Source organism: Phascolarctos cinereus, unplaced genomic scaffold (genome assembly GCF_003287225.1).
Source record: "Phascolarctos cinereus isolate Bilbo 61053 unplaced genomic scaffold, phaCin_HiC Scaffold_9;HRSCAF=440, whole genome shotgun sequence".
Classification (NCBI taxonomy): domain Eukaryota; kingdom Metazoa; phylum Chordata; class Mammalia; order Diprotodontia; family Phascolarctidae; genus Phascolarctos; species Phascolarctos cinereus.
Genome location: NW_027556402.1, coordinates 244,169,776 through 244,185,974, shown reverse-complemented (window position 1 = coordinate 244,185,974; position 16,199 = coordinate 244,169,776). Strand labels below are relative to the sequence as shown.

The following is a 16,199-nucleotide window of genomic DNA, read 5'->3' as shown; positions in this document are numbered from 1 at the left end:
CAGAAGTTTCCTTGACACTGTGACCTACTCCCTCTAGGAGTGTTCAGGGAAGACTAGCACCTCTGGTGTGAAGGCTGCCAAGCCCTTTTCAGGGCTGCTTTCCACATGTGGTGTCCACCTGTTCACCTCACTCTTAAGTATGGCTTCAAGAAGCTGTAGCATGTGCAGTGGCCACACCCCAGTAAACCAGTTCAGCAGATGGGCTAAATCAGTCGAGGGTAACCAAGAGGTCTCAAACCCATGGGTGAGTTAGGGGGGTGTCTACCCCAAGCATGTGAAAACTTCCCCTGGTGGCCTGGGTGAATGAGGACAGTCTGTTTCAGTGGCCATAAAGGCAGCTGAAGCGGGTGCTGTGGAGTGCTGCGAGCTTAGTTAGACGTCAAAGACGCCAAGGTCATCCACTGCGTCTTGAGCCATCACCAGTCGTCTTGATTCTGTCCTGCCGCTGGACTCTGATCACTCTGGAGGAGAGAGTGAGGCCGATGACTTTGTGCAACTCTGCCTCGCTTAAATCCAATTTACACATGAATCAAAGGACATCAACCATACTGTTTTACCATTTTACCTATCTCAAAGTCCTGTGGTGACAGGCAAGTAATGAAGCATCAGGTGCGGATACACTGGGAGCTGTAATCACAGTCCTGCACACAGGCAGCCCAGTACATAGGGGCATTTCTCACTGGAAGCAGCAGCGGGATTTGGCAACACCCTGGATGTCTGAGCAGCCTTTTAAGGATTGTACTGCTCACTTCCTGGTGTAAGGAAGGAGCTAGAAAAGGTGCCCTAAAAAAATTGTCACCTTACCCAACCTGGCCTGATTACCACAGCAGGTGGGGAATCCCACTCTGTGGTTGAAACCCAAAAAAATGTACAAAAACGTCTGTAAAGATGATTCGGTTCACCATTGGCACATGGAATGTGCACATGCTTACATAGGCAACACAAAATCCTGTAGACCTGAAAGACAAATAGCTCTTGTCGCAAGACAACTCGGCAGGTATCACAACCAGATAGCAGCCCTAAGCGAAACAAGGCTGGCAGATGAAGGTCAGCTTACTGAAGTTGGAGCTGGATACACGTTTCTCTGGAGTGGCTGTAGTGAAGGGGAGTATTGTGAAGCTGGTGTAGGTTTTGCAATCAAAGCTAATCTAGTCAGCAAGTTTGTATGCCTACCAAAAGGAGTGAATGACAGGCTCATGACAATGAGATTGCCACTTGTAGGAAAATGTAATGCCACCATGATGAGTGCCTGTGTTCCCACCATGACAAACCCTGATGAGGTTAAAGAAGACTTTTGTGAAGACCTGGAGATACTTATCATCAGTGTGCTAAAAGAGGACAAGCTTACAATTCTGGGTGACTTTAATGCTAGAGTAGACTCAGATTACCAGACTTGGCAGGGAGTTCTAGGGAGGAATGGAGTTGGAAACAGCAACAGCAATGGTCACTTACTACTGGAGGCTTGTGCATCTCATGACTTCTCATCACCTGCACTGTCTTCCGCTTACCTAAACGCAATAAAACTTCATGGATGCACCCTCGCAGCAAACATTGGCATTTAACAGACCGTGTGATTGTAAGAAGAGACAGGATGTGAGAGTGACAGAGGCAGTGTGTGGTGCATAGTGCTGGACTGATCAGACTGATTCTCTCTAACCTAAATATTTGCATTCGGCAAAAGTGGCATTCCCCAAGGCAAAATGACTGCCAGAAGAATTAATGTCAACAGATTAGAGCTCTTCTCTGAGCAGGAACAATTTGTTGCTAACTTGGAGGGAAAGTTGAGCCAACACGCAGTTGGCAACAGTGGAGGAGGAAAGGATTGGGCAGCCTTCAGAGATTTGGTGTATAGCACTGCATTTGCTCATCTGAGTCAGAACACTCACAGACCTCGAGATTGATTTGGTTAAAATGATGGGGAAATTCAGAAGCTGCTAAAGGAAAACAAGAACTCCACAGGGTTTACCAGCAGGATAGTTCATCCATCTCCAAGAAGGCAGCATTTTTAATTCCATCAAAAGTAAAGTACAAGCAAAGCTTAGAGAGATGCAGCATTCTTGGCTCAGTGAGAAGGCAGATGAAATTCAGTTTTATGCTGATAGTAACAATCCAAAGCACTTTTATGATGCTCTGAAGGCTATTTATGGGCCAAAGACCTATGGTGCATCTCAGTTACTCAGTGCTGATGGAGCCACATTGATTAGTGATAAGGACACGATCCTAGAGAGATGGGCTGAACACTTCTATAATGTTCTCAACAGACCATCATCAATCAATGCTGAGGCCATTAACCATTTATCTCAAGTTGAAGTCAGTCCCTCCCTAGCTGAAGTTCCAACTGAAGAAGAGGTTTTGAATGCTATTAGGCTCCTTTCGTGCGGCAAAGCACCTGGTGCTGATTCTATTCCAGCTGAGATTCACAAGGTAGGGGGTCCATTGCTCATAAGAAAGCTGACTGAAATTTTCCAGGTTATATGGCAAGAGAAGGTTATCCCCCAGGAGTTCAAGGATGCCTCCATTGTCCATCTCTATAAAAGTAAAGGAAACAGATTGTCCTGTGACAATCACCGGGGCGGGGCGGGGGGGGGGGGTCTCTGTCTTAGTCATTGCTGGCAAGATTCTTGCCAAATAGGCTGATCCTTCACCTGGAAGATGGTCGTCTACCTGAGAGCCAGTGTGGCTTTAGAAAGGGCCAAGGAATGGTTAATATGGTGTTCATTGCCGGACAACTGCAGGAGAAATGCCAGGAGCAGAACAGAGGTCTGTATACAATGTTTGTAGATCTGACCAAGGCCTTTGATATTGTCAGTCATGCAGGCTTATGGAAAATTATGTCAAAATGTGGTTGCCTGGGGAGGTTCATCAGCATTGTACATCAGTTTCATGACAGCATGCTTGCCCATGATGGCATGCTGCATAATGGACAATGCTCTCATGCTTTCCTAGTCACCAGTAGAGTGAAACAAGGCGGTGTGCCTGGTCCCGTGCTTTTTAATATGATGTTTTCAGCCATGTTGTCAAATGCTTTCCATGAGGATGAACATGGCATCAAGGTCAGCTACCACACTGATGGTAAATTCTTTGACATGAAAAGGCTACAAGCCAAGACCAAAATGGAGGGAGTATTGGTGTATGATTTTCTGTTTGCAGATGATTGTGCACTCAGTGCAGCCTCTGAAGCTGAGATGCAACAAAATATGGATCGATTCACTGCTGCTTGTGCTAATTTTGGCCTAACGTTTAACACTGAGAAAACACAGGTGCTTCATCAGCTGCCACCACATCATCCATACATAGAACCATCAGTTACAGCAAATGGAGAAGTTTTGAATGTTGTGGATAAGTTCACTTACCTTGGTAGTGTACTTTCCAGGGATGTACACATTGATAATGAGATTGACACATGCCAGAGCTAGCTTGGTGTTTGGGAGGCTCCGAAAGAAAACATGGGAAAGAAGAGGTCTTAGACTGCCTACCAAACTGAAGGTCTACAGAGTTGTTGTACTGATCTCGTTGTATGCCTGTGAAACCTGGACAGTATACCAGCGCCATACCAGGAAACTGAATCACTTCTGTTTGAATTGTCTTGGGAAGTTTCTGAAGCTCACCTGGCGGGATAAGATACCAGAAACTGAGGTTCTTTCTTGAACTAAACTGCCGAGCATTCAGACTGCTTCAGAGAGTGCAGCTCCGTTGGGCCAGCCATGTTGTTCGAATGCAAAACGTGCACTTGCCAAAAAGACTACTTTATGGAGAACTCATACAGGGCAAGCGTTCACAAGAGAGGTGGTACAAGGACACTCTCAGGGTCTCTTAAGAACTTTGGAATTGACTGTGTGACATGGGGGACACTGGCACAGGACTGCTTAGCATGGTGTGCCCCCATCAGAAAAGGTGCTGTGCTCTATGAACAGAGTAGAATTGAAATAGCTCAAGGGAAACACAAGATATGCAAACTTAGAATCCACCCCAAAGGTTCACACAGACTATTTGTACCTGACCTGTGGTAGAGCATTCTGAGCTCATATCACTCGGATCAGCCACAGTGGGACACACTAAAACTTCACTTTAACACAGTGATGTCATTTTGGTCCTCTTTGAAAACAAAGGACAACAACAACTCCCTCTATGGTCATACTACACTTGTGGAACCTGCCCTGCTGAAGTATAAGCGGCATCTAGCACCCTTCAGAACCTAAGTCATATTGGTTCTGCTTTCAGCCAGCTCCTTGCCAGAGTGTTGCCGTCGTAATTGATCTTGAAATGGTCTTTCCAAAATTAGGCCCACTTGTAGGAAGTTGACCTTTCTCTGGATGTCAGCCTCTTAGACCTATATCTTCATAATCATCTTTGATTCTTCCTTTTCCTTTACCCCATTTCTGTAGTGAAAAATTAATCCTGAATTTTCTCTTCTCATCTAAGCTGTTGTAGCCACTTTCTTACTTGGCTTCCTATAAGTCTATCCCTTCTGCAATCCATCTTCCAAGTTGTCTTTGTAAGGTACTGCAAGCGTGTCATTGCTTCCTCAAAAATTTTTGGGTGTTATCTGATCACCCGCCAGAGTATCAGCTTTGGTATTTAAGACCCTTCACTATCCGTCCCCCATTCTCATCCTGCTGTCTTCACCTGCCTTTGTTCACACAATCCCAAGCCTGAAATTGGCTCGTTTTCTTCCTTTTTTATTCTCAGTCTCTGTGTCCTTGTCTTTTTCCAAAGCCCAGCTCTGATGCTTCTCCTAGGAAGCTTTCTCTGATACCTTCCTCCCATTCTGGATAAAAGTGTTCTCCCTCTGATTTTTCCTAGCATTTTACCAGGACCTCTCCCTTTATAGTTATTACCAAGGCTATTTGTATACTTGTTTTCCCATCTCTCCTCCTGGCCCCCTTCTCCCCCACCAATTTGCTCCTTAGATCCCTGGGAGCAGATAGAACTAGTAGCATATCTGTCTCTGTATGCTAAACACTTAGCTTAGTGTTCTACCCATAGCTTGTGACTAATTAATGTTGGCTTGAATTGAGTATCTATTTTCCATGAGTGGACTGTGGACGGATAGGGAATTCTAACTTTTCTGCATTTTTAGCATTTTGACTTAATGACTACATTTGAAGATTCATCAAAATGGAGTGGATTTACTTGGTAACTACATTTATCTTTAAAGTAGGAGGATGTGACCATGAGTCACATTGAACTGTAGGTCTAAATTTCTATTGTAATGATGAAGGTTCTGAATCCTGTGGCTAATTGCTTTTCCTTTTTTTTTTTTTTTTTAGGCTAGTGGACCACCTAAGAAGGGAAAACCAGCTGCATCTGGAGCTACTGGGGGTGCTGGATCTAAGAACAAGAAAGGCTCGGATGTCAAAGAGATCGTGGAGCCTGAGCTTTCGGTAGGAATTGCCCCTGGGCCCTTCAAACAGAGAAGGGCTCAGAGAATTGAAATATCAGAATGGAGCTGGGGTCTTCCTTCCTTTGGTTCATGAATCCTGCATTCTTTGGCTTATTGAGAATGGGTCAGTGATGGCACTCCAACTGCGTGCCAGCTCACTGGAGCCCATGACCACACTTCTCTTTGGGATTTCCTTAGCTGCTCTGACTGCCTCCATAGCTGTCTTCGTACTTCCTAATCCCATTGTTTTTGGTGTCTTTCAGGTAGAAGTATGTGAGGAGAAAGCTTCAGTCGTCCTTCCACCTACCTGCCTCCAGCTGCTTGATAGTGGTAACTGGAAGGAACGACTGGCCTGCATGGAGGAGTTCCAGAAGGTGAGTGGCAAGAAGTAATTGTGAAAGAAACAGCCTTGCTGGGAGAGGCAGCTCTGCCACTTCAGGATCCTCGTGCCAGGGTGGGCTTCGTTTTACAGCTGGTCAGTGTCTCATGCTATTGCCTTCTGCTTCCAGTGTGTTAGAGCTGTCAGGTGCCCTCTGTCCTCCTGGCCTTGTGGGTAGTGCCTTTTCATAAAAGTGAACTTCTGCCTTCATTCATTTTTATCGATTGGAGCATGACACTCCTCACATCCTCCTGTCCCTTCGACCCAAGAGCTTTCTTTCATCTAAAGACGTTCAGTCATTCAATTGAAGTGAACAAACTTTGTCTTCTTCATAGAATTTTTATCCCATTTTTATTGATTCCATTTGTTTGTACATCACATACATTTCCTAATCTTCCCTCCTAACGGATTTGTTTTTTCAAAAAGGAAAAAACGAACAAACTGTCTTTGACCATGTGCGCAGTGTTGTACACTCTTAGCTCTCCACATCTGCATTGAAGAAGGGAGAGAGAGATTCTTTCTGGGGCCTGGCTTGGCCATTCTAATTACGCAGCAGGACATTGTGTTGGTTCTTTTCCATTTACATTTTTGTAATCATGTATTTTATTTTCCTGGTTCTGCTTACTTCACTCTACAGGAGTTGATGGAGATTTTCCCCTTCTTTTCTGAATCCATACTCGTTGTTTGTTACGGCAAAGTGATGATCTACCATATTCACATGTCACACTTTGTGTAGCCATTTTCCAGTTGATGGGCATCTTCTTTATTACCAGTTATTTGCTATACCACACAGAGTGTTGCTATGAACCTTGTGGAGTATGGGGGCCCTTTTTTTCTGTCTTTGACCTCTGTGATTTATGTATTAGCATGGTGATCTCTAGGTCACAGGCTGTAGATATCAACGCCACTTTTTAAAAGCTTATTAATGATGAATTGCTTTTGAGAATGGTTAGGCCAATTCACAGCTCCACCAGCAGTTAGGGTGCCTGACTTCTTGTTTCCCACCATCATCAACTATGCTCATGTTGGCTAATTTTCTGAGTATAAGGTAAAACCTCTGAGTTGTTTTGATTTATTTTTGCTTATAATTACAGGTTTGAGCAGTTTTTCCTAAGATTGTTCATTTTTAATTCCTTTGAGAACTGTTTAAACAAACTTTCCTTCCCCTTTCCTGTTTCTCTTTTTTGGGTTTACTGATTTACTGAAAGAGTAGAAAATTTTGAGATTCTGAAATAATGGAAGGTTTCCTATTTTAGGGTAGGGATATGGTTTAGCTAACTTTATTATTTACTACATTAAGTAGCTACTGAATCTTAATTTAAAGTAATATGAGTGAGGTGGAAAGAACACAATCTAGTGTAAAGGAAACTTAGAAAAATGACACTCCACTGGCCCTGAAGTCAGGAGGACATGAGTTCAAGTCCGGCGTCAGACCAGCCACTTGACACTTACTAGCTGTGTGACCCTGGGCAAGTCACTTACCCCCATTTGCCTAAGAGAGAGGAGAGAAATGACACTCATCCTTTGGGCCTCAGTTTGCTCATCTGCAAAATGTAATGTCTACCCTCTCTACTTCATAAGGTTTGTATCAAGCATCACAAGACTGTGTGGCATAGGGCTTTGTAGAAAGTGTTTTAAAGCTGAAAAATATAACTTCTCGTGGCTAATGCCATTTTCTGACCTTTTTGGCTTTTTTTTCCCCCCAACTTTTAAGGCCGTTGAACTGATGGACCGAACTGAAATGCCATGTCAGGCATTGGTGAGGATGCTGGCTAAGAAGCCAGGATGGAAAGAAACCAACTTTCAGGTATCTTTAATTTTTATTTATTTTTTTTTAATGGAGAACAGCATGTCTTCATCAACATAGATTTCCTTGCTTGTGGCTGCATGGTAAAGGACAGACGCATTCACTCCTTCCAGTTCTTCTCTTGCCATGCAGCCAACTCAGGCTATCCTTTCTGTCAGTCAGCAGTGTCATCTTCACTTTGAAATGTGGAGTGGCGATGGGCGTCTTGTTGGTTCCCACTCTCAAGAGACAGATTTTGGTTAAGTGTGATCTGCTGACTTTGAGTAAGTGTAAAGAAAACGAGAACTGCTTTCCTTTGTTAAAGTAAACCAATGAGAGAAATTTGAGTAGTATCCAACTTATATTGCAAATGTTTGTTTCTAAATCACTTGTTAGGGACTTTGAAACACACTTTCCCATAGAAAGTGTTACGATAGGTGAGCGGATGCCATAATAAAAATATTTAAAGCATAATGTGGCAAAAATACAGCATTAACAGTGCTAATGTGACTCCTTGAGGTCTTAGGTACAGGGAGCCTTGTCGTCCAAGGCCATTTCTCACTCCAGGCTTCCCCCCCAACACACACACACACACACACATACCCACATGCTTTTATTTTACTCCACCACCTCCTTCTATCCCTTTCCTAGGCCTCTAAGTTCTAAGTGCCTTCAGGCTTCCCCCAACTGCAGTCCCCTCCCCAAGCCTGCTCTTGATCTGGCCTCTGAAAGGTGACTTTCCCCACTCTGACATCCAAACTCCCATTCCTTCATCTCTGTCAGCATTAACTTGATGTTAGGAAGACAGTCTGAGTGATTCAAGGGGGAACTCATAAGCCAGGAACCAAGTTCTTTAGCCCTCTCAGAGGGAGAGGCATTTTTATGCTTATTAACTTAAATGGGGCTCTAATGATCAGAATGTCAGGTTGTATAAATAAACTTTTAAGATGTAACTAATGTGAGGAAAGATTTTCAGATGATGGAAATACCATCTAGTCTCTCTCCAAGTCACCTTAATAAATTGTCTTCTTTTCAGTTTTTTGTCTTCTCTTCAAGGCCCTCCTCCTACATGAGACCTTTTCTGATGCCCCCCTAGTTAATAGCTAGTACTCACCTTAGCCCCTACAATTACTTTGTATTTAGTTTTCTGTGTGTATGTTGTATATGTCACTTCTTCCCCCTACCCCACTCCTCCCCAGTCCCCATGAGCTCCTTGAGGTCAGGGACTACTTTATTTTTATCTTTATGTGCCCATCTGCTACCACCCTTTCCTATAAACGCTTATAGAATTGAATTCAGAAATTCTGAAATCAGTGTCTAGAAGGTCCCTACTTTTTCACAGTGGCTTCCATTATAGTCAGGGCCCTGGTGGGAGGAGCAGGTCAGCAGTGTGGCCATCGTGCTTAGAGAGTGCCCCTACTGCCAAGTCTAAGAAAGCACATTTTACTTTAGAAACTTGGTGGGCAGTAATGTTACGAGTTGATATTCTGAGGTGTCTTGGCATTTTTTTATCTTTACTCTCAAATAGGGTTACTGTTTGTAATTCCTTTGTCCATCACTAAGGCCCATCTCACTGGTAAAATCCTTTGCTTGTGATTTGATGTTCTTCTCATCCATTCTAAGTTGATCTGCATAGCCCGGAAGATCTTTTGGCTTGGCTTTTCCTCATTGGTGTTTCTCTCTCTTCAGGTGATGCAGATGAAGCTTCACATTGTTGCTTTGGTTGCTCAGAAGGGAAATTTTTCCAAAACTTCAGCTCAGGTTGTCCTGGATGGTCTTGTGGATAAAATTGGAGATGTGAAATGTGGCAACAATGCAAAGGAGGCTTTGACAGCAATTGCCGAAGCGTGTCTGCTCCCTTGGACAGCTGAGCAGGTCCGTGAGATTGGTTTCTTTCCCTCTATTTCATTCATCATTTTCACTGATGAATCTCCAACCCCTTTGCCTTCCTCTCTGGAACTCTGTCTCAGTGCTGCAGATTCATTTGGCTTCAAGAGAGGATGATAGTACCCCTCTGGGGCTACCTGGCTTAGTTTGTGACCTTGAGGAAGTTCCTCAAGGAGTCACTGATACAGTCACTGAGAGTACATAGACATAGGCAAGTGGGAGTGTCTTCTCTGCCCTCAGGATTCCTGTCTAGCCTCAGCATGAGGCAAGTAATATAGTTTGAAGGGCTCAGATTTGGACACAGAGACACACGACTTCAGTGTTGGCTTTCTTTCTGGCTGTCTACCTGTCTACCTTGGGGCTCAAGTCACCTGGGGCAGATAAGAGGATTGAGCTAAATGATTGCCAGCATTCTCTCAGGCTCTAAATCTCTGCTCCTTTTTGATTCCAGTGTGGAGGAAGTCAGTATTCTGTCATATATCAGAAAAGGAATCTTTTGCATGTGACTCCTTTTGCTTTATCATCACCTGGTGTGTGTTCTTCACTTGTGATGTTTATATAGTGGAGAGAAAAATAGAGTTTTGTATTTTTCTTTTTCAGGTCATGTCAATAGCTTTCTCACAGAAAAATCCCAAAAATCAATCAGAAACTTTGAATTGGCTGTCCAATGCAATAAAGGAATTTGGTTTTTCTGGGTAAGTCACAGAAGATAAGTAAATTGTAAGCTAATAAATTAGGGTTCCCCCCCCATCTTACTATTATTGCCTATGACTGTGAATATTTGTATGTAGCAACCTTGTTCACCAGAACAAAACAAACTTCTCTGAACTAAAAAAGCACATCCTCGGGGGAGCTAGGTGGTGCAGTGGATAGAGCACTGGCCCTGAAGTCAGGAGGACCTGAGTTCAAATCCAGTCTCAGACCAAACACTTGACACTTACTAGTTGTGTGACTCTGGGCAAGTCACTTAACCCCAGTTGCCTTTAAAAAAAAAATCGGGGCAGCTAGGTGGTGCAGTGAAAGAGCTCTGGCCTTGGAGTCAGGAGGACCTGAGTTCAAATCCAGCCTCAGACACTTAACACTTACTAGCTGTGTGACCTTGGGCAAGTCGCTTAACCCCGGTTGCCTCACCAAAAAAAAAAAAATCATATACTCACATCTCTCCCTTGAATTTGAATAAAAACTGCCAGGGCTCACTAGGTCTTGACATTGCAGTAACCCTGTTATTTCACTATATCTCTTGTCTTCCCCAAGTGGGGTAGAGTGTTAAATGTCCACAGGAACATCTGAACTCCTGAACATGTCTGTCTCTTGGGTCTGTCTAATGCAAGTTTGTGAATGTGTTCATTTGAGTCGTCTGTTTCCTCTCTTTTTATAGCCATAGTGGTGGAATAGACAGTGACCTTCTGTTCCCATAAAATCTCATGGGTTATTTTGAATGTTTACTATTCTCTTTTCTAGGTTAAATGTCAAAGCTTTCATTAGCAATGTGAAAACAGCCCTTGCTGCTACAAATCCAGTGAGTACCTAAGAGAAAATGGCAGTGGTGCAGGTGGGTTTCTTGGTTTCTATTCTGCATTTTATATGTTTTTCCTTTCTGCATTGCCTTGCAGGCTGTGAGGACCTCTGCCATCACCCTTCTTGGGGTAATGTATCTGTATGTGGGACCTTCCTTGCGAATGTTCTTTGAGGATGAGAAAACAGCCCTCCTCTCCCAGATAGATGCAGAGTTTGAAAAGGTAAGAATTCTATAAGCTGTATGTTTCTCCAGCTGAGGGCTTAGAAATGTTATTCCAGATGAGTTTTAGGGTTACTGGCTTTAATAGTAACATGTCTTAATTAAAGTTGCTTAGTATTAGCCAGAGTCTTTATATATCAGATTGTAGTCATTAAAGAAGTAACTGCAGAATGTAAGGATCATCACTGATGGCATGGAATAGCAGTGTGCTTTTCCCAGTAGTCTGCCCACTTGCCTATTTTAAGACAGATTAAAATGTCTGTGTGCCTATTTAAGTTTTACATATGGACCACTCCTTCCTTTCTCCAGTTCTCTGCTGTCAGGTTATTTGTCTTACTTCAGTTCATCTCTTCTACTTGCGAAAATAAATCCCTCTGCCTGCACAAGGGCTCATTCCGTCTCATCTTTGCCAGGAGGTTGGCCTCTCAATCATGCCCATTCTTACTGGTCTTCAGTCCCTCTCTGTCTCTTGATTGCTCTCTGCTGCCTACACATATGCCCATGGCTCCCCCATTCTCAAGAAGCCCGCATTTGATTGCCTGTGCTTCTGATTTGTTCTGTAGCTCTCATCTTCGTGGCTACACTCACTGAGAAGACTGTCCCACAATGGGTGTTTCCATTTCCTTTCCTTTCACTTTGTTTTTTAGTTTGTTTGTTTTTGGGTTTTTTGTGAGTCAGTCTAGGTTAAGTGACTTGCCGAGGGTCACATAGCTAGTAAGTATAGGGTCTGAGGCAGGATTTGAACTAAGGTCCTCCTGACTCCAGGGCCTGTGTTCCATCTACTGTACCACCTAACTGCCCCCTCCCTCTCTTCTTAGTGTTCTGAAGTTTGACTTCCCACCTCATCATTCAGCTAACATGGCTCTCTCCAAAGTGACAAATGGTCTCTTAATGTCCTTTTCTGGTCTTCATCTTCTTGACCTCCCTGTAGCCTTTTAATAATAATAAAAATAGTAATAATCGTAATAGCAGCTAGCATTTTTATATAGCACCTACTATATAAAGGCCAGGCACTTTGCTAAGCACTTTTACAATTATTATCTTATTTGGTCATCACAATGATCCTGGAAAGTAGGTGCTATTATTATCCTCATTTTATAGTTAAGGAAATTGAGGCAAACAGAGTTTAAGTGAATTGCTCAAGGACACACAGCTGGTAAGCGTCCAAGGCTGGATCTGAACTCGGGTCTTCTTGACTCCAAGTCCAGCACTACATCCGTTGCATTACTAGCTGTCTTACGGAATAGAATCAGAATTTGGGAGCTGTGCGAGACCATCGTTTCTTACTCCTTTAATTTTGTAGAGGAGTGAGTTGCTTAAGAGAAGAGGACACGAGTCTTAGGGTCCTGGTTTCCCACCTCATGCACTTGGTGTATGCCAGACATAGTGCTAAGCAGTGAGCACACAAAGAGAGGCAAAAACAGTCCTTGCCCTCAGAAACTCATAGTCTAATGAAAGAGACAACGTAACAGTTATGTCAAATGAGATCAATATGGGATTGACTGGAGATGATCTCAGAAGAACAGCAAATTAAGGAGCGCTGGGAAAGGCTGATTTCAGGAAGTGGGGCTTTATCTGAGACTAAGAGGGAGCTAGGGAAACCCAGAGACAGAGACCAGGCAGGAGAGAACTCTAGGAACAGGGGGTGGACCGTGAAAGTGCCTGATGTTGGGAAGTTGAGTAGTTTGTGCTAGCAGCACCCAGGAGCCCAGTGTCACTGAATTGCAGAGTACAGGTATAAAAAGACTGGAAAGTTAGGGAGAGGCCAGGCTGTGAAGGGCTTTCAGAGCCAAAGAGAGGGTTCTGTATTTGATCCCAGGGGTCATACCAACTTACTGGAGTTGATTAAATGAGGGAGAAGAGGGTGACATGGCTTAGATCTCGCCTTTAGGAAGATTAATTTGACAACTGAGTGTAGGATGGACTGGAATGTAGAGAGACTTGACGTGGGGAGACCAACTACTAGGCTCTTCAGTGGTCTAGGCATGAGTTAACGTGGGCCTGTTCGGGGGGGGGGGGGGCATGTATCGAAGAACAACAAGAGGCATGGCACGTACAAAAGATTTTATGAAACTAGAAATGACAGGACTTGGCAACTGATTGGGTATTGTGAGTGAGGGTGAGTGCAGGATGACACGTAGGCTTCGAGCTTGGGAAGGTGGTGCAATGGGCAAATTGAGGAGAGAGGAGGGTTTTAGAGAAAAGATAACGAGTTCCACTTTGGACATGTTGAGTTTCAGATGTCTTTCGAACATCCAGTTTGAGATGTGCATAGGCAGTTGGAAATAGAAGACTAGAGGTCAAGAGAAGGATTAGGGATGGATAAATTGATCTGAGAATCATCTGTACAGAGATGATACCTGAATCCGTAGGAGTGGATGAGATCAGGAATAGTGTAGAGGGAGAAGAGAATAGAGCCTAGGACAGCCTTGAGGGGCACCCACGGCTATCTGGCATGAGGAGAAAGGAGTGTCACAAAAGCCTCCAGAGAAGTGAGAACCACAGAGTCACCAGTGGCTGGGCCTAAAGCCAGGAAGACTCAAATTCAGATCTGGCCTCAGACACTAGATATGTGACCCTGGACAAGTCACTTAGCTTGTTTGTCTCAGCACCCTCATCTGTAAAGTGAGGATTAAAATAGGGCCTCTGCTTTGCAGGATTGTTAGGAGGATCAAATGAGATCAAATCTATCAAAGTGTTAGCAAGGGACCTGGCACTTAGTAGGTGCTATAGAAATGCTAACTATTACCTTTTACTCATTTGTTTTGCAGATGCAGGGTCAGACTCCTCCTGCCCCAACAAGAGGAACTACTAAAAACACTGGGGGTGGTGCAGATGAAGGAGATGATGGCGATGAGCCAGATGAAGGTGGCAGTGATGTTGTAGATCTCTTGCCAAGGGTAGAAATCAGGTGCGTTTTGATGTAAGAAATGAAGATTTATTTGATCACAAATGCTACTGGACAGGCCAACCACCAGGCAGATTCCACTGTTGCCCTTCACTGCTTCAATGCCTCCTACTTCCTCCAACCCCCAAAAAGAAATATGGCCAAATAGCTGACCTCTTTTTCCCCAGAGGAACAGCCAAAAGTTGGGCTCAGACTGCTTGGACTTGCCCTGAGTGGCCTAGCTGTATGCCGAGGCATTACCTGGCTTCCTGACTAAGCAGAATGGGACCTCAGCTATCACATTTGTGCCCCTCTTTATCTGACACCCTTTCGTCTATAAACAGCTGACCTCTGTTGTTGTCCTGTACATAACAGCAGAGTCTGGCATTACCATCAGGTCCAAGCTTGCCTACTGCTCCAGGAGGCCCAGGAGCTGATGTAGTTTATGGAGGGCCCTGCATGGCAGCATCTGATAAAGTCTAAAGGTGGTAGGCAAGGAGGACAAAAACATCTTGGAGCTCTTAGACTTCTTTACGAGGCCAGTGAAAGAGGAGAAACTGCTTGCAAACTTGGAGGTCCCTCTGGCAGTTCTTCCAGATAGAAGATGCAGTGAACACCTAGGTAACTCTGGCCAGCTCTTTAGCCTCACCAGCAAACCCTAGAGCTGCTAGGGGTCTAGCATCCCACGGAAGAGAAGGTCAGAGCCTTCCAGAATAAGGAGAAGGGAGACCCCACTGAGGGGTCCAGGAATAGGAATCAGAAGACGACATGATCTAGAAACTGAAGAAGCACCAGAAGACTGTGAGGGAGCTGTACTTCAACCCCAAGGGTTCCAAGGAGACATCTGCTGCAGGCACAGGGGAGAGGAATAGGTGAAAAGCCAGAGCAGCATCCGTTACCTAGGTGAATTGTACCAAGAAATCCTGTTTCTGGCCTCAGGAAGGCATGGCCTGGCCTAAAGGCATCTAGTGATCTGTGACTGGGGTAAAGGGAGAGGTGGCTGGATTTCTAGGAACCCTAGATACATTATTTTTTTTTAAACAATGTATTTATTAATTTTGGGGTTTCAACATTCACTTCCATAACATTATTGAGTTTCAAATTTTTTCCACCTCCCTCCCCTCCCAAGACGGTGTGCAGTCTGATATAGGCTCTACTTATATATTCATATTAAGCATATTTTCACATTAGTCATGATGTAAAGAAGAATTAGAACCACTGGGAGGAACCATGAGAAAGAAGAAACAAAATAAAACAACAAAAGAAAAGGAGAGCAAATAATATGCTTCTTTTTGCATTCAGACTCCATGGTTCTTTCTCTGGATGTGGACAGCTTTTTCCATCGTGAGTCTTTTGGAGTTGTCTTAGATCCTTGCATTGCTGAGAAGAGCTAAATCTATCAAAGTCAGTCATTGCATGGTGTGGCTGTTACTGTGTACAATGTTCTCCTGGTTCTGCTCACTTCACTTAGCATCAGTTCATATGAGTCTTTCCAGGTTTTTCTGAGGTCCGCCTGCTCATCATTTCTTATAGCACAGTAGTATTCCATTACATTCATATGTCACAGCTTGTTCAGCCATTCCCCAATTGATGAGCATCCCCTCAGTTTCTAATTCTTGGCCACCACAAAAAGAGCTGCTATAAATATTTTTGTACATGTGGGTCCTTTTCCCGTTTTTAGGTAACATTATTTTTTGCACCATAACTTGAAGGTTAAACCAGTGTCCCCAAGATTGAAGGAAAAGTGCTACTAAGCCAGAACCGCTTTCTATACTCTGGTCATCTTACTAAAGATTTGAATTTAAGAGGTGAATTTTTGCTTCTCTTTCTCAGTGACAAAATCACTTTGGAACTGGTATCTAAGATTGGGGACAAGAATTGGAAAATTCGGAAGGAAGGCTTAGATGAAGTGTCCAGTATCATTAATGAAGCAAAGTTCATACAGCCTAACATTGGTGAACTTCCAGCTGCATTGAAGGGCCGACTCAATGATTCAAATAAAATCTTGGTATGTTCATGGATTCGTCTGTTTTCTGAGCTATATTTCCATTGCTACCTACTCACCCCCAAGTGCTTATTTAAATGGTGTGTAATGAGTTACTTAACCCTTAATTTCTTACTATTGTGTAGATGTACCTT

The 16,199-nt window shown here is 43.7% G+C and overlaps 1 protein-coding gene across 1 annotated transcript in view; it reads left to right on the top strand.

Moving 5' to 3' along the window:
- The window catches only part of CKAP5 (cytoskeleton associated protein 5), a 97,015-nt gene that overhangs the window by 47,917 nt on the left and 32,899 nt on the right, over positions 1-16,199 (top strand). The window contains 9 exon segments of the mRNA XM_078148538.1: positions 5,271-5,384; positions 5,647-5,757; positions 7,477-7,569; positions 9,238-9,423; positions 10,036-10,130; positions 10,897-10,954; positions 11,049-11,174; positions 13,945-14,084; positions 15,894-16,068. Of these exon segments, the coding sequence (XP_078004664.1) occupies positions 5,271-5,384; positions 5,647-5,757; positions 7,477-7,569; positions 9,238-9,423; positions 10,036-10,130; positions 10,897-10,954; positions 11,049-11,174; positions 13,945-14,084; positions 15,894-16,068 (1,098 nt within the window).